Consider the following 25,113-nt stretch of genomic DNA (forward strand, 5'->3'; position numbering starts at 1 on the left):
TAACCTTTTGCTTCAACATCGGCGGGCTGCCAGGCTGGGGTCTGGGGGCGTGGCTTAACAGTCCTGGTGAGGGGGGGGGTTGTGGGTTACTGGTGTTTACAGGCCTGGTGGGGGCAGGGGGGGTGGTTTCACAGGCGGGGGGAGGGGGGGTGACCAGACATTTCAGGACATAAGAAGCGGGGACTAAAAAGAAAGTAATGGCTACATGAATCCATCCTGTTGAGGTGCTACTGAATACTGCCCCCCCCTCCCTCCCCCCCTCAGCATCACAGAGGAAGAGGGGGGGGAGACAATGTTACAACATGACATCCATCACGAGAGAAAGAGATATATAGAGAGGAAGAGAGAGAATGGTAACTTATTGCCTAGGAAAGTGTCTCCTAACATTTACATAATAGTTCGGCGTTTAGTACCAACAACAAAAAAATAAACTATACAGAAAGACCATTCTGTAAGAGTCCGCCCTGCCCCGCCCCGACCGGCCCCGCCCCCTCAGGACAGCCCCGCCCCCTCAGGACAGCCCCGCCCCTTCAGGACCGCTGACAGGCCCCGCCCCCACAGGACCACCGAGCATCCTGGACTGGACTCAGAACGACCAGATCCGGGACACCATGACGTCCATGTCTCCACAACGTTAACACTGTGTGTGTGTGTGTGTGTGTGTGTGTGTGTGTGTGTGTGTGTGTGTGTGTGTGTGTGTGTGTGTGTGTGTGTGTGTGTGTGTGTGTACAGGGCTCGGGAACATTCAGAGGGGGGTTTGTTTCAGCGGGACGGTTTCACATGGGACAGCACCCAGAGGAGAGTCCCTTCGTGGGGGTGGGGTCAGGGGTGACGGCGGGCATGGGGCAGCGAGTTGGGGTGGGGGGTGTGCAAGGCGAAGGTGTATGAAAGCAAAGGCACTCCAAACTATAGTTCCACTAGACACGACTAGCTGTGGTGACTCTACTGCCCTCTACTGTACAGGAACTGAACTACATGGCAGGACGAAGAACCCATCCTCGTCATCCTCTTCTACGATATCCAAACGTTTCGGCCTCATTCCTCTTTTTTGTCTATTTCTCCCTCACCATGCACGCACACTGCATGCACGCACACTGCATGCACGCACACTGCATGCACGCACACTGCATGCACGCACACTGCATGCACGCACACTGCATGTACACACACTGCATGTACACACTGCATGTACACACACGCCGTCAACACAGCAAGGAGGAGAATGAACACGAGGAGTTGGGGAAGGACGTCTCTCCTGGACGTCTACAGTTCCGCTGTTTGAGTTCCCTCCTCCTTTAACGAGACTGGGCGGACATTAGGTGGGGGGGGGGGGGGGGGGGGGGGTAAACGATGATGCGATCAAATGTTTACGCGTTGGTTGAACTAGTAACCCTAACCCTAGGACTCGGATCAGGGAGGGCAGAGGGGGGGGGGGGGGGGGGACTTCTGGAGTCTGACCGCTCCGGCGGGGGGCGAGAACGTGAATCGACCTCTGGCTGCTCGGCCGTCAGGCAGCAGCAAATATTGCCGCTGGTCTGCCGAGAGTTTAGACGATCCAACCACTGAAGTTAATATACATATATCTTATATACTTTATACATAAGGAAAAGTCATATAGAAACTGTGTGTGTGCCTGTGTGTGTGTGTGTGAGTGTGTGTGTGTTTGTGCCTGTGTGTGTGTGTGTGTGTGTGTGAGTGTGTGCGAAATGCATGTGTGTATTAATTTGTGTACTTCATAAAGTACACAAAAACGGATCCAATCGCACGTGTCAATCAGAAACAAAAAGAAATAATGAATCTACCCAGCGATATAAAAAAAACAAAAACAAATTTAAAAACAAGGAGGAATAAAACTGGTCTAACATTTAAAAACAACCCTGGGGCAAAAAATTATAATTTGCGTGCACACACAGAAAAATACACAAACTCTCTACACAAAGTCTCTCAGGCAGGTGGGCTTCCACCATGTGCACCTCGCCCCAGAACCACACACACATCGTAGGGTGCGTCTGTGTGTGTCTGCACTCATGTCGATGTGCATGTATGTGATATCCTAGGGTATATATATTTGGCTGTGTGTGTGTGTGTGTGTGTGTGTGTGTGTGTGTGTGTGTGTGTGTGTGTGTGTGTGTGTGTGTGTGTGTGTGTGTGTGTGTGTGTGTGTGTGTGTGTGTGTGTGTGTGTGTGAGTGTGTGTCTCTCATGCTGTGCTAGCGACCTGGTAGTGAGTGTAGTAGGGTTGTTTCGGGGTGCGAGTTGGAAGGGGAGGAGGTAGGGAGAGGGGGGAGGGAGGGGGGTGTCCTAACCATACTCAGGCCATGCATTACAGAGGACACCGGGGGGGGGGGCACAGGACAAGTGGGGGGGGCATGAGAGGCAGAGTAGAGAGAGAGAGACAGCCAATAGAGAGAGAGACAGCCAGAATAGTATTCAGTATACAAGGGTTGGGGGGGGGGGGGGGGGGGGGGGGGGGGCACATCTCCAGGTGTACGGTACACACATGGTTAGCCTCGTGTAGTTAGCGTCTACATGGCGGGGGGCGGGGGGGGGGGGGGGGGGGGGGGGGACTTCAGACAGTAGGGGGGGGGCAGGGAGAGGCTGACATGGGTGCGTTTGTTTCGTCAGGGCTCTTGGCGTTGGGGGTCAGCTGTGGGACCCCGAGCGCGTCCTGCTCCGCGGGGGGCGTGTCTGGTGGATCTGCACTTCCTGCCGGGGAGGCGGAGAGGAGAGGAGGGGCGGGGTCAGGGCGAAACAAAATGGCTCCTCACCCCTCCTCCTCCACCTATCACGTTGCAGACGGAGGGGTGCGTGTGTGTGTGTGTGTGTGTGTGTGTGTCTGTATGTTGGGGGGGGGGGTCCGGGTCAGAGGCTGGGCTGGAGGGGTGGGGGTCGAGGGAGGGGGAGGGGCGCGGAGGTGGAGCGTGGGCGGAGTTCAGGAAGTGGCGTTGGAGGCGGAGGCGGAGGGGGTGGTGCTGCTGGGGCCGCGCTCCGTGCTGCCATCTGCAGGACGGGAGGAGAACAACACAACACGTGGTGAGCAACACTACGACAACGCACAACCCAGGGTGAGCAACACTACGACAACGCACAACCCAGGGTGAGCAACACTACGACAACGCACAACCCAGGGTGAGCAACACAGACAACGCACAACCCTGGGTGAGCAACACAGACAACGCACAACCCAGGGTGAGCAACACTACGACAACGCACAACCCAGGGTGAGCAACACCACGACAACGCACAACCCAGGGTGAGCAACACCACGACAACGCACAACCCAGGGTGAGCAACACTACGACAACGCACAACCCAGGGTGAGCAACACTACGACAACGCACAACCCAGGGTGAGCAACACTACGACAACGCACAACCCAGGGTGAGCAACACTACGACAACGCACAAACCAGGGTGAGCAACACAGACAACGCACAACCCAGGGTGAGCAACACAGACAACGCACAACCCAGGGTGAGCAACACTACGACAACGCACAACCCAGGGTGAGCAACACTACGACAACGCACAACCCAGGGTGAGCAATACTACGACAACACACAACCCAGGGTGAGCAACACTACGACAACGCACAACCCAGGGTGAGCAACACTACGACAACGCACAACCCAGGGTGAGCAACACAGACAACGCACAACCCAGGGTGAGCAACACTACGACAACGCACAACCCAGGGTGAGCAACACTACGACAACGCACAACCCAGGGTGAGCAACACCACGACAACGCACAACCCAGGGTGAGCAACACCACGACAACGCACAACCCAGGGTGAGCAACACTACGACAACGCACAACCCAGGGTGAGCAACACTACGACAACGCACAACCCAGGGTGAGCAACACTAAGACAACACACAACCCAGGGCGAGCAACACTACGACAACGCACAACCCAGGGTGAGCAACACTACGACAACGCACAACCCAGGGTGAGCAACACTACGACAACGGAAGTAAGATACACAACACAGGGTGAGCAACACTAACACAACGGAGGGAAGATACCCAACACGTGGTGAGCTACACAACACGTGGTGAGCTACACAACACGTGGTGAGCTACACAACACGTGGTGGAGGTACCCTGCTATAACAGGAGGTGGACGTGTGTAGTAACCATTAATGTAATAACTGACAACAACGTAATCATCTTAATGTAATAAAGCTAATTACGTTATAAATTGCCAATAACGTAATGAAGTTGTTGAGCCAACAACGTAATAATTGTATCTAAAAAAAATCCATAACTGAGGTATTTCTGGAGAGAAACGGTCACACTTAAGGTACGGCAACACCAACCGCGTTACTCGCATTAGGGGCGTCGAAAATCGGCCTTTTTGCTTAGGGAACCATTGGTATAGGCGCGTAGACGCGTTACAGGCGTTGAAGCGTCGCGTTAGGGGCGTTGCGGCAGTTGCACGTAAACGCAGTAACGCGCCCAACGCACCAACACCCGGAGTTAAAAAAACTGAACTTTCAACGCTCCAACGCATGACACTTAGCCGCGATAGCCAATCAGCGTGGAGCTTGACCCGACGTCACTGGCAGAGAGTAGTGAGCTTGGACAGAAGCATACGGCCGACATTTTTCTTTATTCTGTGTGGAAATAGTAACATAGTTACGCCTTTAAATGCGTTTATGGAAACATTTTTAGCGAGAAATGTGCATTTTATTTTCATAATGTTCGCTCGGTGAATGTGAAGGATGTTTGGTTTGATAGTTATGACGAAGAGGGAACGCTCTGTTCACTTGCATGGACATGGACTCATCTATCTGCGTTGGCGCGTTGGAAGCGTTGAACCACCACACACTGATCAAGCGTCAGGTTAGGCGCGTTACTCGTGTAATCCAACGCGAGTAACGCGGTTGGTGTGGCCGTACCATTAGCCTTAATATTACATCTTGCAACACATGCTTAAGCCTCTGACCTTACAGATACCCCTCCACCCTCATAGTGCTCCTTGTATCCAACTCTGACCACGCAGACACCTCGACAGAGACGTGAGCCTTTCAAAGTTGTGCGTTGCAGTTTTCAGTGTGGTATTGTCAAGCTATTGTAAAGCTTTACTTTTACTCTGGGATTCATGAGTCTCCCAAAACAGCTTTGGGGCCAGCCGGACCCGCAGGGCGGCATCAGGTCTGACCGGGTTAACCCAAACTAGCAAACACAAACTTCAAGCTTATTTCCCCTTTTTACATTTGTGAATGACAGAGCGACTTTTCATTAAGGTGGAGGTGACCTGGGGGCTGACGGTGTACTGGGGGCTGACGGTGTACTGGGGGCTGACGGTGTACTGGGGGCTGACGGTGTACTGGGGGCTGACGGTGTACTGACCCGTGTTGGCGGAGGCGTTAGACGGGGTGGAGGCGGAGGGCTGGCTGCGTGCGTGAGCCGGGATGAGGATGGAGGCCAGGGAGGGGTTACTGGACAGCTCTGTGGGGGGGGGGGGGGGGGGGAGAGAGGGGAGAGAGAGAGAGAGAACGAGAGAAGGAGAGAGAACACGTCATTCAGAAGAACATTGTGGATGAGAAAGCGTCCCAGTAACGGAGGAGTCCACTCTGAGGAGACCTGAGGAGACTTCAGATGAAGACATCAGACCCAGTGAGGCGTAGTGTCATTAGATCACCTGCAGTCGCCACCCCTCTGCTGGGCAGAGTGCAAGGATGCAGGTGCATCTGCAGTGTGTGCATGCGAGTGCGTGTCCCTGCGTGTGCGTCTGTGTGCGTGTGTCCTTGCGTGTGTGCGTGTCCGTACCCTGGGTGGTGAAGTTGAAGAGGTGGGGCTTCTCGCGGCCGTTGGGCAGCTTGACGTTGGGGTCCCGCAGCTCGTCGAAGAAGGAGTGGGCGCAGGCCTCCAGGGGGGTGAGGCGGGCCGTGGGCGTGTACTCCAGCAGCCGCGAGCACAGCGCGATGGCCTCGGGGGGCGTGCGCGGCCGGAACACCTACACACCAGTCGGACACGGACAGGGGTGTGACCACCTGGGCGCGGGGGGCAAGGCTCCGGCGGCGGGGTGGGGGGGGGCAAGGGGCTGAGCACGGGCCTGGGTGAGGGAGGGAGTAACCGCGGGACTGGGTGAGGGCGGGACTAACCGCGGGACTGGTTGAAGGCGGGACTAACCGCGGGACTGGTTGAGGGCGGGACTAACCGCGGGACTGGTTGAGGGCGGGACTAACCGCGGGACTGGTTGAGGGCGGGACTAACCGCGGGACTGGTTGAGGGCGGGACTAACCGCGGGACTGGGGGAGGGCGGGACTAACCGCGGGACTGAACGCAGGATGGACCGCGGGATTGGTTAATTCCCTCTGGAGGCCTGGTCGGTATCACAGGTTGTAGGTGAGGCTCGAACCTGTGATACGGGCCAGGGGGGCGGGGCTAGAGCCTGTGATACGGGCCAGGGGGGCGGGGCTAGAGCCTGTGATACGGGCCAGGGGGGCGGGGCTAGAGCCTGTGATACGGGCCTGGCCTCTAAAGGGAGAGACAACATTTCCCTGAGCAGGTGGCGACTCTGAGTCCCAGCAGGAGGAGAGCAGGAGGCGGTGACCAAACCGCCTGCAGCCGCTGTGCACGGCCACAGGGGGGCGCCCACGAGGCCACCGAGAGGCACAGCGTTGGAGCGCAGCGGTGCAGAAAGGAAGACGGACTGTTCCATATGGAACGGGGGGGGGGGCATGGTGTGCTGCCTGTTTGGTCATTCCATACGAAAGAGGAAGTAGCGATATGCTATCTAGGGCTAACGGCTAACGGGACACTATGAAGGGAGGGCTGTGATGGCGGGCGGCCTCGTTACATTCCCAGACGTAGAGACAGCTCCTCCCAGACGGGGAATCCCTCGCCGGCTCTGAGCCACGCGGACACAAGAGCTTCAGTCTCCCGCCCGCCGCCGCCTCAACGCTGCGCTGTGTCTGCTGACCTCTGACCTCTGACCTCTGACACTCGGGGCTGCTCAGCTCATCTTTGTTTCCCCACATCCAACCAGACACTGGAAGACAGACGGACGGACGAAGACCGCTACGGCACAGACCGGCTGCAAGACAGGCCGAGCACAGACAGACAGACAGGCATACAGACACAGACAGACAGACAGACAGACAGACAGACAGACAGACAGACAGACAGACAGACAGACAGACAGACAGACAGTCGTGCAGACAGACAGACAGACAGACAGACAGACAGTCGTGCAGACAGACAGACAGACAGACAGACAGACAGACAGACAGACAGACAGACAGACAGACAGACGTGCAGACAGACAGACGTGCAGACAGACAGACAGACAGACAGACAGTCGTGCAGACAGACAGACGTGCACAGGGAGAGGTCAGGCAGGCGGGTCTTAGAGTAGTAAAAGGGTTCCTGTACCTGTTGACTCACCTTAGTCCAGGGGTGGGCCTTGATCTGGGGGAACTTGAACTCTGTGTAGTTGGGGTTCATCTCCCGGATCTGCTCGCGTGTGGGGGTCCCCAGGACCTGGAGGGGGGAGAGGGGGGGGAGGGAGGGGACAGACAGGAGACATGATGTTCTGGGCATATGGGGGGGGGGTTCTCTGGGATACATCTGCTCCTTCACACACTTTGGATCAATGAATCGATTCCCTAATAAAACCAGTCAGTAAGCCTCTGTGGCTTACTGACCCCTTCCCCCCCCCCCGTACCTTGATGATCTCCACCAGTTGGTCCACTCCGCTGTCGCCGGGGAAGATGGGTTGCCCTAGCAACAGCTCTGCCAGCACGCAGCCAGCTGACCACACATCTGAGAGGAGAGGAGAAGGAAACCTCGTGACCAACGTCCACCACGGCGTCCAGCAGGAGCCACGCCCCTCCGGGAGGAGCCACGCCCCTTTGAGACGAGCCACGCCCCTTTGAGACGAGACCCGCCCCTCTGAGACGAGACCCGCCCGTCTGAGACGAGACCCGCCCCTCTGAGACGAGGAGGGTGTAGTTTCCTACCTATGCTGGAGGTGTAGTTTCCTATAGAGGTTGTAGTTTAGGGTGTAGTTTAGGGTGTAGTTTCCTACCTATGCTGGAGGTGTAGTCCGTGGCGCCAAAGATGAGCTCAGGGGCGCGGTAGTAGCGGGAGCAGATGTAGGAAACGTTGGGCTCTCCACGGACCAGCTGCTTAGCACTACACACACACACACACACACACAGATACACACACACGGTCAGAACGTGTTGCACGGTTACGGGACATGGCGATGGGACGGGACGGAGGGGGGGCGAGAGCCTCACCTGCCGAAGTCACAGAGCTTCAGCACGGCCGTTTCGGGGTCCAGCAGCAGGTTCTGGGGCTTGATGTCACGGTGACAGATCCCGAAGGAGTGGATGTAGGCCAGGCTGCGGAAGAGCTGGTACATGTACAGCTACACACACGCACAGGCACACACACGCACAGGCACACACACAGAAAGAGAGTTTGATAGATTAAGATGCATGAAGGTATAAACGTAGGTAGAAGTTTAGTTTAAGTTAAGAGGTCTGTGCCATAAAGATCTAATGCAATAAAATGTTTTAAAGATATTGAGACATTGCATTCATGGGCAGGAAGGAATCCAATGTGATGTTAATATGTAAAGCCTATGAGAGTCGAGTCTCTGGCTCTGCGTTGGATCCGTCATCCACAATGAGTCATTGTTGGTGGATCATATGCTGTCTGTAAATCTGTTGCACAAGCCGAGCGGATAAACAGCTCCCTGCACAAACACCCCGTCACCCAGATCTGATCACGGGCCACAAGGAGGACGCATGTACCAGAACATTCCTCCAGTGCTGCCCAACCAGCAGCCAGCTCAACATTTGGTCCCCGAACCATACTAATCCTGTTTCTATATGAACAGGAAGGAACAGGAGTCTGAGTGTGCCTCTATGAGTAACAGTGGTTTATGATACATCACTCATACACCACTATGAGTTATAATGTCTTATACACCACTATAACTCATAGTGGTGTATGAGACACCAGTATGAGTTATAGTGGTGTCTGATACACCACTATGAGGTGTATCAGACACCAGTAAAGGGTCAGAATGACACTCGATCATATCTGCAGGTTGTGAGTTCAAAGCCTCGCATTAGAGGCAGCAGGTGACCTACTGGGACATGAACCAGTGCAAGATGTGTTACTGGTTTGTCACACACACACACACACACACACACACACACACACACACACACACACACACACACACACACACACACACACACACACACACACACACACACACACACACACACACACACACACACACCTTGACGTAGACCATGGGCAGGGTCTGCTTGGCCCGGCTGTAGTGACGAGCCACCCTGTAGACCGTCTCCGGGACGTAGTCCAGGACCAGGTTCAGGTACACCTCGTCCTTCTGGGGAGAGACGGAGAGGAGACGGTGTTGAGGACCACCAGCGGACCACCACCACCACTCAGTTGAGCTGGTGTCACTCGCCGCCTCCGTTCATCTCAACGAGGGACGGGCGGCAGAGCGGTTACCAAAGCGTCTGTTGGACCAGGAAGCGGTCGCCGCCCACGTGCACGCCCACAGACTAACCCTAACCCTAACCCACGTGAACGCCCACAGACTAACCCTAACCCTAACCCACGTGCACGCCCACAGACTAACCCTAACCCACGTGCACGCCCACAGACTTCGCCCGACCCCTCAGCTTTCCCCGTGTTGAAACTTTTGGCGGCAGCAGCAGCAGCCGCTTTTGAAAAGGCCTGGCCCCTCCCACCGCCGCGCCGACCCCTCCGGCAGCGAGGCGGTGATCAGGACGGTCGCTGCGCGCCGGCGACTGTACGACTGCCTGTCTGTCTGTCCTTTAGGATCCAGACCACCACACCCCCACCAACCCCCTAGTAAAGTGAGGACCCCCCCCGGCTCAGTCAGGCTACAGACCACATCCTGAACAGACCTTTGGGTTAGGATCAGAGTATCCAGGCCGCACATATATTAAAGAAAACAGGAATTACATTTTCTTATTACACAACCTCCAGTCAACAGTCAGACGAACACAAAGCTATCTTCAGTCTTCCATCAGCAACACAAAGATAAAGCCAAGTGTATAAATGTTTCCCTGGTATCAACACCAGTACTGAGGGACACGTATTGGGATATTTGGGCAACATCCAACCGATATATTAAGATTCAAACGCGGCCAGTGATTAAAAATAACCTCATCCTGACCGCGTGACACACGGCTCCCGATCGCCATGACAACTGCCTCATCGCTCCTCAGCCGTTTCCTCTGCGTTGCGCAATGACGTCAGCGACGCCTTCACAAGCAGTCTGAGTGGGAGGCCGTGTGTGTGTGTGTGTGTGTGTGTGTGTGTGTGTGTGTGTGTGGACCCCATTTCGTAACGAGCTGGGAGCAGTTCACATGAACACATGAATGACCTGATCACATGATTCTGGTTTGCACATCCTAAAGGTCTGTGGCTGTGATCATCTCCATGGAGTCGACAACATGTGGGGGCCGTCGACGTGCTGGACGCACACACACACACACACACACACACTCACAAACACCTGATTGAGCGTGTCAGAGTGCTTACTCCGCTGCTATATTTAGCCTAGCAACAGTGATGACTCACTACCTTGGCTTTCAACCAACCGCTGAGCAAGGCAGGGATTTGATTGGCTACTGACCCCTCTCCCCCCCCCCCCGTGCCATCTAATTGGCCCTTTAATGAATGACCCAGAGATGCGTGGCCCAATGGGGTACCCCCCCCGGGGGTCAGAGCGGGGGTCCTTTCAGAGCGGCCCCTGGGGGGTCCGGCGTGCATCACCGATACCCAGCGTGGACGCCGTGTGTCCTAGCTTAACTTCTGCCCTCAGGGCCGCTCCACACTACTCCTCATCTAATGCCGTCAGCACGGCCTTTTAATAGCCCCGGCAGCTCGGGGGGGCGGGGTCTGACCGGCGGCCGCGTGTCGGCTGCACGGCGCTCCAAGGAAACGCTCCAGCTGTCGGCGCACGCCTCTCGGAACACACCGGAGCACATCCGCGCGCACGCGGCCACCACGGTGATCAATGAGCCCCGCTTCTTCAACAAATGGTGGATGGGCAGCATCTCATCTCTACAGCGCTGATCTACCCAGCGGGCAGCGTCCGCTCAAAGCTTCACAGCACTGCCTCACATTCACCCGCTCACCCCCCGACGGCGGAGTCAGCCCCGCAGGGCGACAGCCAGCTGGTCAGGAGCAGTCAGGGGGGGGGTCTCGCCCAGGGACACCTCCACACTCGGCTAGGAGGAGCCGGGGATCGAACCAGCGACCTTCCGGTGACCAGCCGACCTCCTCCTCTTCATCACACGCGTCCCTCTTCATCACAGTGACGCACCCCCCACCCGTCCTGGCAGCAGACCCCTCTCTGGTGTCCTGTTCCGTGATCTCACTCCCTCTCCTCCCCATGCCCACTGTGGACCCCCCATGCAGATCAGCCAGCAGGCTGACCCCCCTCACAGGAAACAGGATACGGGGGGGGGGGGGGGGGGGGCAGTGGGGGGCCAAGAGGAGGGAAGGCAAGTAGTGGTAGATAGGTACACCCCCCCCCCCCCCCCTCCCCCCCAACCCATGAGAATTCACTGGAGTTTCCAAGAAGCCAGAGCACTGACTGGGAGGGGCTATAATTAGCTCTGTGCTAACCCCCCCCCCCCCCCCCCCCCCCCCCCCCCCTCCACCCCACACACAGTTTCCAACCCCCAGCGTACCCAGAATACACCCTGCTGAGAAACCCTGGCAGCCGGCCAGCAGGGTGGGGGGGGGGGGGGGGGGGGGCAGCAGGGTGGTGGGGGGGCAGCAGGGTGGTGTTACTGGGCGCTGCGTCACCAGTGTTCCGGCGTCTCAGCGTTTCTGGGGGGGGGGGGGGGCTCCACTGTGGGGGGCAGCGGGGGGGTATTTGTGACCCCTGGGCCGGTGACAGACTTGTCAGCTCGTTGGATGACATGCCGCCGCCCGGCCGTCGCCACGGGAACGCCTCGCAGCCGGCGGAGACTGGAGAGACACACACACACACACACACACACACACACACACACACACACACACACACACACACACACACACACACACACACACACACACACACACACACACACACACACACACACACACACACACACACACACGGACGGCCCTGCTAGGCAGAGGCTGGTCAACCCCCCCAGACCAGAGCAGTGGACCCCAGAGAACCCCCCTCCCAGGGGGCCGCTGGTCTGATCCCAGCCCAACTGGACCCCATGCAGGGGGGGGGGGGGCACCTCAGCCGCCCGCGGCCAGCCAGTCACACGGCCGCTGGTCGCCATAGCGACAGGTAAATAGGTCATCAGGGCCTGGGGGTGATCCCAGTCTGCCCAGTAGGCAGACTGGGCTCAGTTGGGTGATCCCAGTCTGCCCAGTAGGCAGACGCAGCTGGGGTTCTGTCAGACGAGCGCCACGAGGTGGGGACGATCATACGTGTGATGAATATAACATGCAGATGACATAATGCATTTATTCACATTCGCTATAAGGCCATTTGTCAGAAGAAGGGGAAACAACAATATACCGCTGTGGGTACAGTAAGGTGCCAAGCACTAACCATCACTAGGTTAACTCATTCCCCGTATACGTCTAAAAAGCTAGGATAAGATGCTACACAATGCCCAGTACTATTCTGAAGAGCCAGGATGTACAACCATACCATAGGTGTGTAAAAGGGGGGTGGGGGGTAAGGGGGGAGGTTATGCAGAGTCTAGGTGAACTCTGAACCAGGGATCTTGATGTGTAACATAATGCACTACAGCTCTGAATGGATGGACACTAGCATGACTTCAGAGCCCTGTGTACACACACACACACACACACACACACACACACACACACACACACACACACACACACACACACACACACACACACACACACACACACACACACACACACACACACACACACACACACACACACACACGGCAGGGGGGATCAAGTGGGCATAGGGTACTATTATTAAACCTTTACTTCCTTTGTGTGAAGGGACATGAGCTTTAAAACACTGACATGGAGAAATGTCCTCTGAGTCGAGAACAGACAGACAGACAGACAGACAGACAGACGTGGGGTCAAAGAGACAGACAGACAGACAGACAGACAGACAGACAGACAGACAGACAGACAGACAGACAGACAGACAGACAGACAGACAGACAGACAGACGTGGGGTCAAAGAGACAGACAGACAGACAGACAGACAGACAGACAGACAGACAGACAGACAGACAGACAGACAGACAGACAGACAGACGTGACAGCTGGACTGCGTTGCAATGTCAACACGTCTTTTCTGGATGCAGATTTCCGAATGGGGAGCAATGTGTGAAACGGCTGCGCTGCATTTAGAGCGCCTACTGAAACGTTTACATACAGTTCCTCTAACGGCCCGCGGGTCAGTGGGGCACAAACAGGACGTCTGGGGACCAGGGACGGGAGGGAGGGGGGGACGGGGCGGAGGGGGGGGGGCGGGAGGGAGGGGGGGACGGGGGGGGGGGGGGGGACGGGACGGAGGGGGGGGGCGGGAGGGAGGGGGGGGGGGGGGGCTGGGAGGGGGGGGAGGGGGCGGAGGGGGGGGGGCGGGAGGGAGGGGGGGGCGGGGCTGGGAGGGGGGGACGGGGCGGAGGGGGGGACGGGAGGGAGGGGGGGACGGGGCGGAGGGGGGGGCGGGGCTGGGAGGTGGAGCAGGGAGGTGGAGGTGGAGCAGGGAGGAGGAGGTGGAGCAGGGAGGTGGAGCAGGGAGGTGGAGGTGGAGCAGGGAGGAGGAGGTGGAGCAGGGAGGTGGAGCAGGGAGGTGGAGGTGGAGCAGGGAGGAGGAGGTGGAGCAGGGAGGTGGAGCAGGGAGGTGGAGGTGGAGCAGGGAGGAGGAGGTGGAGCAGGGAGGTGGAGCAGGGAGGTGGAGGTGGAGCAGGGAGGAGGAGGTGGAGCAGGGAGGTGGAGCAGGGAGGTGGAGGTGGAGCAGGGAGGAGGAGGTGGAGCAGGGAGGTGGAGCAGGGAGGTGGAGCAGGGAGGTGGAGGTGGAGCAGGGAGGTGGAGGTGGAGCAGGGAGGGGGAGCAGGGAGGTGGAGGTGGAGCAGGGAGGTGGAGGAGGAGCAGGGAGGTGGAGGTGGTGCAGGGAGGTGGAGCACTTACATCTTAGTTTACATTCAGTGCGTTTGACAGACGCTTTTATCGAAAGCAACTTACAATAAAATAAGTACATTGGTCCGCAGAAGGTGAAACAACAACATATCTCTGTGGGTCCAGTGAGGATGTTCATAGAACCAAGTGCCGAGCACTAACTATCACTAGGTTAACTCATTCCCCGTACACAACACAGATAGCTAGGATAAGATGATACACAACTAAGTACGACACACAATAAGTGTGTACATTGAGTGCCAGGGCGTACCACACACGGTAGGTAGGAGGGGTGGCTGGTCAGAGTCCAGGTGAACTCCGACCTGGAGCCGTGACCTACTGACCTTGTCCCCGCTGGAGTAGAAGAAGTAGCGAAGCCTGACGATGTTACAGTGGTCCAGCTTCTTCATGATCTGGAGCTCGCGGTTCTGAGGGTGAGAGAGGGAGAGAGAGAGAGGGAGCCATGTTAGGTTCATGTTATAATGAAGGGCAGCTGCAGGCGTGGGCCCCGCCCCCCTCAATAAGGAGCTGACGTGCTCCACGCGGGCTCTGGTCCACGTCGGTGCGACCCTCGACCTCTCCGGCCTCACTCCAGCAGACCTGAGGGGACCAACGGCTGTGGCTGACAGCAGCCAATCACTGAAGACCTGATGTCATCTGATGGCCCACCTGGCTGCAGGTCAGGGCGTGTCCGGGGGCGTAAACATACAATAAGTGCGTGTGTGTGTGTGTGTGTGTGTGTGTGTGTGTGTGTGTGTGTGTGTGTGTGTGTGTGTGTGTGTGTGTGTGTGTGTGTGTGTGTGTGTGTGTGTGTGTGTGCGTGCGTGCGTGCGTGCGTGCGTGTGTGTTTCCAGTCCAGAGGCTGGTCTACGACCCCCCCTGTCTGACGGGAGGTGACCCGTCTGAAGCTCCCGAGCCTCGCTGACCCCCAGCCCAGCTCACTCACTGAGGGACAAATGGTTCCCACAGCCCCCCCCCCACCTCGCCCACCAGCGAGTGACGTCACCCCCCCCCCCCCCCCTCGGTCGGTGGTGTGAGGAGGAGCAGGCGGGGGGGCAGACAGGCCGGACGTTACAGCGAGCAGACAACGCCCTACGGCCATCGCTGCAGTGTGCGATTGTGTGTCTTGTACTGAGCATCCATTTTCCTCTGGACTGAAATATGATCCCAGAAGACAGAGGGGATGTATCCCACAATGCACTTGGATCATCTTTAAAGAGCTCTCTCTCTCTCTCTCTCTCTCTCTCTCTCTCTCTCTCTCTCTCTCTCTCTCTCTCTCTCTCTCTCTCTCTCTCTCTCTCTCTCTCTCTCTCTCTCTCTCTCTCTCTCTCTCTCTCTCTCTCTCTCTCTCTCTCTCTCTCTCTCTCTCTCTCTCTCTCTCTCTCTCTCTCTCTCTCCCTCCCTCCCTCCCTCCCTCCCTCTCTCTCTCTCCCCCCCCCCTCTCTCTCTCTCTCTCTTTCTCATTGGCCTGAGGCTCGTTTCACACACTCCCAGAGCACACCGGGTGGGGGAGGAGAGAGGGGGGAGGACCAGGCTGCAGTGGGGGAGACAGGATGAGTGAGTTTCTGTGCATGAGCAGTATTTCGCGCCGCGTGCCGTGAAGTCATGTGAGGAGACTTAGCACTCAGTCACTACACTCTGGCAGCAAGATGTCCACCGGATAACAGGGGGGGAGGGAGGGAGGGAGGGAGGGAGGGAGGAGGGAGGGAGAGAGGGAGGGAGGGGAAGAGCAAGGGGTAGAGGGAGGGAGGGAGGAAGAAAGGAGGGAGGAGGGAGGAGATGGGAGGGTGAGAGGGAGGGAGGAGAGAGGGAGGGAGGGAGGGAGGGATGCGAGGGGGAGGACACGAGGCAAAATGTGAGGATAAAAGTCATGGAGGATTACACGATGTGAATGACCTCATCGGAGAGGCACCGGGACGTCCCATTGGTTGTCGGGGCATCCTGTGACGACGCCCCTCTGCCTCTCAGACACCCCCCTCCCAACGTTACCCTGAGGAGCTGGGGTTATTGTGAGCATACTCATAAGAAGAGAACACCAACATCATCCAGGGTGGATTCATAGCGAGGTCACATCTGAACTGAGCCGTTCACAAAAGGCATTTCAAACGGTGGAACCAGCGCTCCATTGGACGAGAGGGCCTGAACCTCAGCCAATGGGGTGACGCGTTCCCCCGACAGAGGGGAGCTGTGCCTTCATGACATCATCACACAAACGGCTGCTGGCAGTCGCTCCCTTTGAATAGCGCCCTCTTTGTAGCTCTCTCTCCCCCACTGTCTGTCTCCCTCCCTCCCAACGTCTCTCCCCCACTGTCTGTGTCTCCCTCCCTCCCCTCCCCAACTCTTCTTGCGGGGGTGGTATAACCAGCAGACTTTCCATCCTCTCACTGCATCACTACATCATATAGCTCTGTGTGTGTGAACAACACACACAGAGCTATATGATGTAGAGCAGACCGCTCTACATCATATAGCTCCGTGTGTGTGAACAACACACACATGCCCCTTTCACACCGCCGCAAAATCGGGGCCGGTTCCGGGCCAGTTCGGAGCTAGGGCCAGGGCTTTGGTTTCACACCGCCAAAGAACCGGCTCCGGCCCCTAAAAACCGGTTCAACTCTGGCCCCACTTTAGAGCTGGGCCAGAACTAAAACCGCTTTTACGCCGGGGGCAGGGGGCGGAGTTATCCGTACCTTCATAAACAGGAAGACCAACGAAGACCGGCATTTTTTAAAGCACCGTAAACAATGGACGTGAATCCGCGTATGGTTCTTTTTTGTTTTTTCTGATTTTGTTTTAAATCAGAATATTCAAAGAACGAACCATACACGGATTGAATCGAAGACGAAATTGTTGTTGTTGTGTTTGAAACTGGCGCGAGGGTTCTTCTGCGCGCCTAACCTGACGCTTGATCATTGTGTGGTGGTTCAACGCGTCAACGCGCCAACGCAGCTAGATGAGTCCATGTCCATGCAAGTGAACGGAGCGTTCCCTCTCCGTCATAACTATCAAACCAAACATCCTTCACATTCACCGAGCGAACATTATGAAAGTAAAATGCACATTTCTCGCTAAAAATGTTTCCATTAACGCATTTAATGGCGTAACTATGTTACTATTTCCACCCAGAATAAAGAAAGATGTCGGCCGTATGCTTCTGTCCAAGCTCATTAGCGGAGACGTTTGCAGTGACGTCATGACGTTGCTCACGCCGGCTCCATGGCTGGCTCTGGCCGGTGTGAAACCAACCGGTTCTTAACTGGGGTAAGGCTGGAACCAGTTTGGAACTGGCCCTAGCACCAGCCCGGAACTGGCTCTCGGTTCTTTTTGGTGTGAAAGCGGCAACAGAGCTATATGATGTAGAGCAGACCGCTCTACATCATATAGCTCTGTGTGTGTTGTTAACACACACAGAGCTATATGATGTAGAGCGGTCTGCTCTACATCATATAGCTCTGTGTGTGTGAACACGTACAGTACGCGCACACACACACATGTACAGTACGCACACATACAGTACGCACGTGCACAATGTACACACGGTACAATACACACGTACGGCACGCACACACACATCAATACATACTAGGGCTGTAACGATACGCGTATCGAAACCGAAATCGCGACACTCAAAGCCACGAACCTGTCTCGCGGTGTGAGAAGGCAGAAGCGCGATACGCACTTTCTAACTTCCGGTCAAATTGTCAGATTGATATTTGCTAATAATTTGTCTAAATAATGGTCTGCTGACACCGCCCCCTCTTATCGATGCCGTAAGTCTGTGACGAGATGCCCTCTCTGTGATCACAGCTCTCCGTGGCTACGGAGGATTGCATTTCTCCACAGCCGTCGAAGTCCTCATATGCGATATGAACGACATTTATCCAGAGTGGGCCAAGCGCGAAAAGATGTGTGATCCTGTCTCTATTGTTTTGTGTGATTTGACCGGCAGTTGGTCTGCTTATAGGTCGGAATAAAGCGGCCACCGATTATTGACAGGATGAGTACTTTATTCTACCGGACTTGTTAGTTTCTTCACTAGACACACACGCTACCGCTCGCTCTCCTCGCTCGTCCACTCACTCGCTGACGTCACTCACACACACACATACGCACACTGCCATTCTCGCGCAGACACATACGCTACTCGTAACACATGCCTCGCTATTGTGACGTTCATCTTTTTACCCATCTATTTGAAAGTAAGGCTATTAAACATGTTGCATTCTATGCGGCCTGATTATGTCATTATTTAAGGTACATAGCCTATTGAGAAGCGCTAATAGGATATTTGACTAAACCAACCAAACTAGTTGAGGGTTTTTGCCTACCTGCAAGCATCCTCCAACTGCAATCTTTGGTTTTTTATTTATTCATTTTGCTATACTTTAATAGTATTCTTTCTGTTCAAATCTATTCAGTGTTCAGTGTTGTTTAAATAAAATGCTTTTTAAATTTAAAAAAATCGTGGGATGTACCGAACCGTGGGTCAAAAATCGTGATAGAAACCGAATCGTGAGTTGGTGTATCGTTACAGTGCGTGCGTGTCCGTGTGCGTGTGCGTGCATGTGTGCGTGCGTGTGTGTGTGCGTGCGTGTGTGTGGCCCCCTCACCTTGAACCTCTTGTCCTGCAGGACCTTCTTGATGGCCACCATCTCCTCTGAGTCGCAGAGCTTGGCCTGGTAGACCACGCCGAAGGAGCCGTTGCCGATCACCTTGGTGTCCGTGTAGCTCACCTCCTGGGAGCGGTCGGGGCCCTGGCCCGGGGTGGCCACCACCGTGGTCACCTTACCGCCGTCCTTATCTCCTGGAGGGAAAGGGAGTGCGAGAGACAGAGACAGACGGAGAGAGAGAGAGAGAGGGAGAGAGGGCGAGAGACAGAGACAGACGGAGAGAGAGAGAGGGAGAGAGAGGGAGAGAGACAGAGACAGACGGAGAGAGAGGGAGAGAGACAGACGGAGAGAGAGAGAGAGAGAGAGAGGGAGAGGGAGAGGGACAGAGACAGAGAGACAGACGGGGAGAGAGAGAGAGAGAGAGGGACAGAGACAGAGAGACAGACGGAGAGAGAGAGAGAGAGGGAGAGGGAGAGAGGGAGAGAGAGAGAGAGGGCGAGAGACAGAGACAGACGGAGAGAGAGAGAGAGAGACAGACGGAGAGAGAGGGAGAGAGACAGAGACAGACGGAGAGAGAGGGAGAGGGACAGAGACAGAGAGACAGACGGGGGGAGAGAGAGAGAGAGAGAGAGAGAGAGAGAGAGAGAGAGAGAGAGAGAGAGAGAGAGAGAGAGAGAGAGAGAGAGAGAGAGAGAGAGAGAGAGAGAGAGAGAGACAGGGCGAGAGACAGAGACAGACGGAGAGAGAGAGACAGACACAGAGAAGGAGACAGAGAGGAGAGAGAGCCGAGGGAGTGAGAGAGCAGGAAGAGAAGGAGGGAGTGGTGTGAAGAAATGAGGGAAGAAAGAGAAAAAAAAGAAGCAAATCTTTAGCACAGTTGTGATTTGCACACCGAGCACCTTGAGTCGGGGAGCAGCAGTGATTGGTCCGACATAAAGAACCTGTGCGGAGCCTCACAAAACCTTAGTTCTCTGTCCAATCAGATGTACCACTGATGGAGGGCCACGAGGGCCCGAAGGTTCAGGTCAGACTGATTTAGGGACCACAGTCTGGTTCAGGGTCTAACCGGAGGGACTCCGGCATTAAAACCAAAGACTGCATGAAGTCGGACCCCCTCCCGGCCCTCCGCCCACAGACCAGGGGGGGCTCCACCCACAGACCAGGGGGGCTCCACCCACAGACCAGGGGGGCTCCACCCACACACCAGGGGGGCTCCGCCCACAGACCAGGGGGGCTCCACCCACAGACCAGGGGGGCTCCACCCACACACCAGGGGGGCTCCACCCACACACCAGGTGGCTCCTGGCCTTCCCGTCCCCCCATGACGTAGCGTCTCTGGGGTTGAAGTCCAGAGCAGCGGGTGGTAAAGATAAGCAAGCCAGCGGAGACTTCGTTCCTCAAGAGCAAGCTAGCCTCGTTGCCCCCCCGGCCGCCGCTGGGGCCCAGTGGAGCGTTGTCACGGCGCCGAACCCCGCCGCGTTACGGGAGGCATCGGAGTCCCTCCCCGATACTATCAAGGACCCCCAGGTAGTGAGGGGAGTACAAGGACACAGTCCCAGGTGGTCCGGGCCGCAGCCGGAGACCCTCCAGCCGGGTCCAGGGTCCAGGGTACAGTGACCCGGGGGGGGGGGGGGGGGTCTCACCACCCCGTCCTTGGACACCCTGCCCCTGTTCAGCGGCCAGCAGGGAGCGTCCCGTCCAAATGAAGACGCCGTGCTAAGGTAGCAGCGCTGCAGGGTGCCAGAATCTACGTGCACACCGCGCACGGAGCCGCCCCCACACGTCTCCAGCGCGCACGTTCCCACTGCGCACGTACCCACCCACACACAGAGCCTCCTCGAATATCACCCAGACGGGCTATTCTCAGCCCGCTGTGAGCGTTGGTCCTGCTGAGTGACGAGGGAGGGAGCCAATCACAGCAGAGGCACTCATGGGCGGGATCAAGGGCCAAGGGTGAAGGGAACAAGGGTGTAGGGACTAGGAGACTGGATTCCAGCGGGCGGACAGAAGGCGAACGCAGAGGAGACCGAAATAGAGAGGGGGGGGAAACCATAAAGGAGGGGAGGAAACAGCCACAGGCGGGCGGGCGGGCGGGCGGGCGAGCGAGCGAGAGAGAGAGAGATCCGCCCACGGATTCCTGCTCCCTCGCCTCAGTGACGTCTCAGTACTTCCTCAAACCGTGCGAAAAGTTTAAACATGCGCACTCATGTGTAGCCCGTACAGTACGCAACCGTACAGTATGCACACACATACAACACTCACACACATACAGTACACACACACATACAGTACACACACATAGAGTACACACACACACATACAGTACACGCACACATACATACGCACGTACAGTACCCACAAATCCACGTAAAGTGCGCACACAGACTCTTTATAAACACGTATCAGTGTTCAGTCATCACAAAATGTGTCTTGAGCAGAAACATCTTTTTCACAATACAGAGAAACGCAAGTTGTCTCCTTAACGCTAATTTCAGACGTTGGTTTTATTCAGAGTCAAACACTTTAGTTTAAACGTTACCCACACAACCATTAGCCGACCTTTCCCCGGCGATCAGTGACACACGCCCTGCTGCTACAGCAGGATCGATACTGAGGGGCGATCGATGCTTCAGGAAGTCAGAGGACGCCTTTAACGGGTGGGGGGGGGGGGGGGGGACAGCCTGACCCGTATGAGGAACGGGTTACCTTCAGACGCAGGGGGGGGACCCCCACACAGGAGGGACCCCCACACACCCGTCTGTAGACCACACCGCCGGCTCGTCAGGAGCAGTCAGGGGGAGGTGTCTTGCTCACCTCGACTCCGCTAGGAGGAGCCGGGGATCGAACCAGCGACCTTCGGGCTCTACCTCCCGAGCCCCAGGCCGCCCAGGAGGCGCGTGTTAGCGCGGCGGGACATCCCGTCACAGTACCGCCCCACCGACGGACCAGACGGACTGATCTTAAACCGGGCCTCACCGCTTCACTTAGTGGTCGACATCGTCCGCTTTAGTGGAAGCGCTGGGTTCTGTGACGCTTGGGGGGGGGGGGGGGGGGGACACGGGGGTGTATAGGTGCTGTAGAGGTTCTCCAACAGAGGCAGAGCCAATCAGATCAGCCGCCCATCAAAGCAGACCGATCGGCCTCCTCTCGTTGGTTTCATTCGGAGTCAGAGAGCACGTTGTTTTTCCGTCATTATTGGCAACATTTAACAGAGAAAAGAGGGAGTCAGAGAGGGGGAGAGAGGGGGAGAAAGGGAGAGAAAGGGGGAGAGAGGGACCACTATCTTTGAAATGCTAAACAAGTCACTCATTGTTCTTGGCCAGCTGCCTCGTCCAAAGACACAAATGCAAGAGTCCATGTGCTGCGTGTGTGCGCCCGTACGTGCGTGCGTGTGTGGGAGGGGCACCAGTGTTCCCTCTAGGTTCATAGACATTGGCTACAGCTGCTTCAGATCACTGGCCAGATCTCCACGCGTGTGCATGCCTGTGTTAGTGTGCACGTGTGTGCGTGCACGTGGCTCAGGCTGGAAAACAAGGCATTGCATAAAGAAGGTGAAAAAATAAAAAGGTGCAGCGGATTTCTGCTGGTGTTTCTAGGGGTGCAGGAACAAGGTTTGAGGCACACTAGTACACACACACGGCTTTAGACCTCCAGCCCTTAACGAGCGCAGCGTTTAACGATACGATACGATAATAGCTCAACCCAGAGCCGTTACCTCCAGCGGTACTGCAGTGAACCACACAGGAGGCCGAGTCTGCGTCTGGCTGGCAGGCCGTCCCTCGCTTCATTACAACAAGATTTGCTACTGAACGCAGCCCAACTACCCTCCTACCCCAGCCCCCCTACCCCACCAACCCCAGCCCGCCTCCCCCAGCCCCCTTAGCCTCCTTCCCCAGCCCCCCTACCCCTAACCTCCTACCCCAGCCCTCCTACCCAAGGCCCCCTTACCCCTACCCCCGCCCTCCACCTGCGGGCTGGCCTGCCCCAGGTGTCCCAGCGCTGTCTTCCAGAGTCGGCGCCCATCAGGAGGAGATACGACAGAATGAAGTCTAAAGTGGGAGGCTGCAAATATTTGAGATGCCATTATAATTTGTTGTGTACAACAGTCCAACGGTATCATCGTTAGGCCGACCAGGGGAGAAGGCTCCTTCTAACGATGCTGGGAATCCATGAAGTCATTAGTGTTAGATTAGTGTACAGTCCAAAAGGTGAACGACGTAGCACCCATAAAGTATCGTGTCCTCAACACATCACTTTCAGCATGATTTAAATACAATCAAAAGATAAGGTAACGTGCTCATTTTAATATCGCGTGTGTGTGTGTGGCATCAGGCATCACCCATCAGTTTACAACCACGGCATGCTGCAATCAGCCACGTCTTCAACAGTCTCCACTTTCACTCTCAGGTGCCTCGACATCCCGATCTCAGCCCATTACAGCGATCGATCACACGCTCACACTAAGCGGCCGATCCACAGCCCAGGAAGCCCCCGTTTGCGCCAAACGACATGGAGCAGAAGTGGCAGGTCATGCGCCGTTACAGCGTGGATGTGACGTGAGGCTGGAGGCCTACAGAGCATACAACATGCGAGGCTGTAGGCCTAAAGAGCATCAGATTATACAACATTACATGTGTAGCCTCCTGTCAGAGGAGCTCCACACGCCGGGGACAAGACGCAGTGTGCGGGGATGAAACATAACGGTTTCTTGCGGGGTAGGCCCGGGTGTAGTGAGCGTAGTGTCAGTGTAACGCGTGGCCCGCGTATCTACTGCAGCCCATCAACCCCTTCTGGAAGGCAGCTCGGTGTCTTTGGGAACATGACACCCCGTGACACACTCTCTCACACACACACACACACACACACACACACACACACACACACACACACACACACACACACACACACACACACACACACACACACACACACACACTCCGCAGTAGGCGCGACGTCAGATCCCTGCTTTTCTTTTTCAAAAAGACTCCGAACCACTCACGTTCAGGGAACGGGCGCACCTTGCGTTTGACCATTGCGTAATAGCCCGATTATGAAGATCCACCGCTCGTGTGCTTCCGACTCCCGCTGCAGGGCGGACTCATGCCCGGCTACCGCTCAGAAATAACCCCCGATCGCCCCGGACCTCGGCCGCAGAGCCCGCCCGGATCCCGGCTTGACACGGTGCCAGCTCTATCCCCTCTAGCGGGGCCTGCTCCCCTGGCGCCCGCCCAGCGCAGAGAGAGACGCGGTCCCACCTCACAGGAGGCAGGGTGTTACTACAGCCCCGGTCACCTCAGTGTCAGAGCTATGACCGACAGTAGCCCTCCTAGTCCGGGCCAGGCCCACTTAACCCGGGCCAGGCCCTCTTAGCCCGGGCCCTACACACAGTGACTCGCTGCAGATGTGCAGCCTGTCGGGCCTAAGCGAAGGCGACCCGGGCTTGCTAGTCGGTGATTGGCGGTAGAAGCACGGGGCCAGAAGCACAGGGCCATACTTACTGCTGACTTTCATGCTGCCGAACGCCGAGGGCTGCGGCACGGGCTTGCAGCTCTCCGCGAAGGAGGTGGTCCTGGGCCGGCCGGACATGATCCGATCCTCGGGGTATCTCGGTGCGGACCGTGGCTGTCTAGATGGCAGGGTGGGCGGACGGACAGATCCTTCTCATCCAAAGGGATCACAGTTCTTGAATTACACACAATTCAAAAAGGGCAAAAAGAAGGAAAGCTCCGTTATCCGGTGGAGGTTCGGTCTATAAACTGACAATCACAGCATCTCCTCCTTTCTGCTCCTCGACGTCCTCCACGGGCCGCTACACGTCTTCGACTGAAATAGTCCTGATCTGGCCTCTCCCTGCTGGGTCCCCCGGAGCGAACCGCCTGCAATGTGGTTCTAGATGGCGGCCGAAGCGTCGCAGAGCTCGGCGACCCGACGCGGTTCCTCTGCGGAAATAAATGAGGTGGTGGTCGGGGGTCCTGTGGGCCTAGATCCTCTTCATATCCCGATGTGGAGGCTCAGGGATCCGACTGCCATGGCGGCTCCTCGCTTCACCCTACTGACGATTCAACGGAGAATCGACCGATTGCCCAATCTCTCCACCGCGGACGGAGTGGTGGCTCCGCGCTGCGTAAACCTTCCACCGGGCCTCGGAGCCTCGCCGCGCCGCAGGGAGTCCGATGTTCGGCCGTGGGAGCGGAGATTCTGATCTTCTGGTTTTATTTTTCGCCAATAGGTCGGAGCCTGGCTGTCTTTGTCGCTCCGGAGGGTCGGTACGCCGTCTGCGTAGCGGGCGGGGAGGCGGTGGATCCCGGACACATGGGGCCGCGGAGTTACGCAAACGCACTAG

The 25,113-nt window shown here is 56.6% G+C and overlaps 1 protein-coding gene across 3 annotated transcripts; it reads right to left on the reverse strand.

Moving 5' to 3' along the window:
• Positions 1 to 2,545: 2,545 nt before the first annotated feature.
• gsk3ba (glycogen synthase kinase 3 beta, genome duplicate a) lies at positions 2,546 to 25,113 on the reverse strand. 3 transcript variants are annotated; one of them, XM_030342845.1, is made up of 11 exons: positions 24,269 to 25,113; positions 18,771 to 18,961; positions 14,505 to 14,588; positions 9,269 to 9,379; positions 8,253 to 8,383; positions 8,039 to 8,145; positions 7,676 to 7,773; positions 7,384 to 7,491; positions 5,776 to 5,962; positions 5,356 to 5,454; positions 2,546 to 2,999 (listed from the first exon to the last, which is right to left on the reverse strand). In XM_030342845.1, the coding sequence occupies exons 1-11, from the start codon at positions 24,354 to 24,356 to the stop codon at positions 2,932 to 2,934; spliced, it is 1,272 nt and encodes a 423-aa protein (XP_030198705.1). In that variant the 5' UTR covers positions 24,357 to 25,113; the 3' UTR covers positions 2,546 to 2,931. The 3 variants fall into 3 exon arrangements, with proteins under 3 accessions (XP_030198705.1, XP_030198704.1, XP_030198706.1); XM_030342844.1 differs by having other exon boundaries at positions 18,771 to 18,964; XM_030342846.1 differs by having other exon boundaries at positions 7,396 to 7,491; positions 18,771 to 18,964; positions 24,269 to 25,112.

The sequence above is a fragment of the Gadus morhua genome, chromosome 20 (genome assembly GCF_902167405.1).
Source record: "Gadus morhua chromosome 20, gadMor3.0, whole genome shotgun sequence".
In the NCBI taxonomy this organism is placed as follows: Eukaryota; Metazoa; Chordata; class Actinopteri; order Gadiformes; family Gadidae; genus Gadus; species Gadus morhua.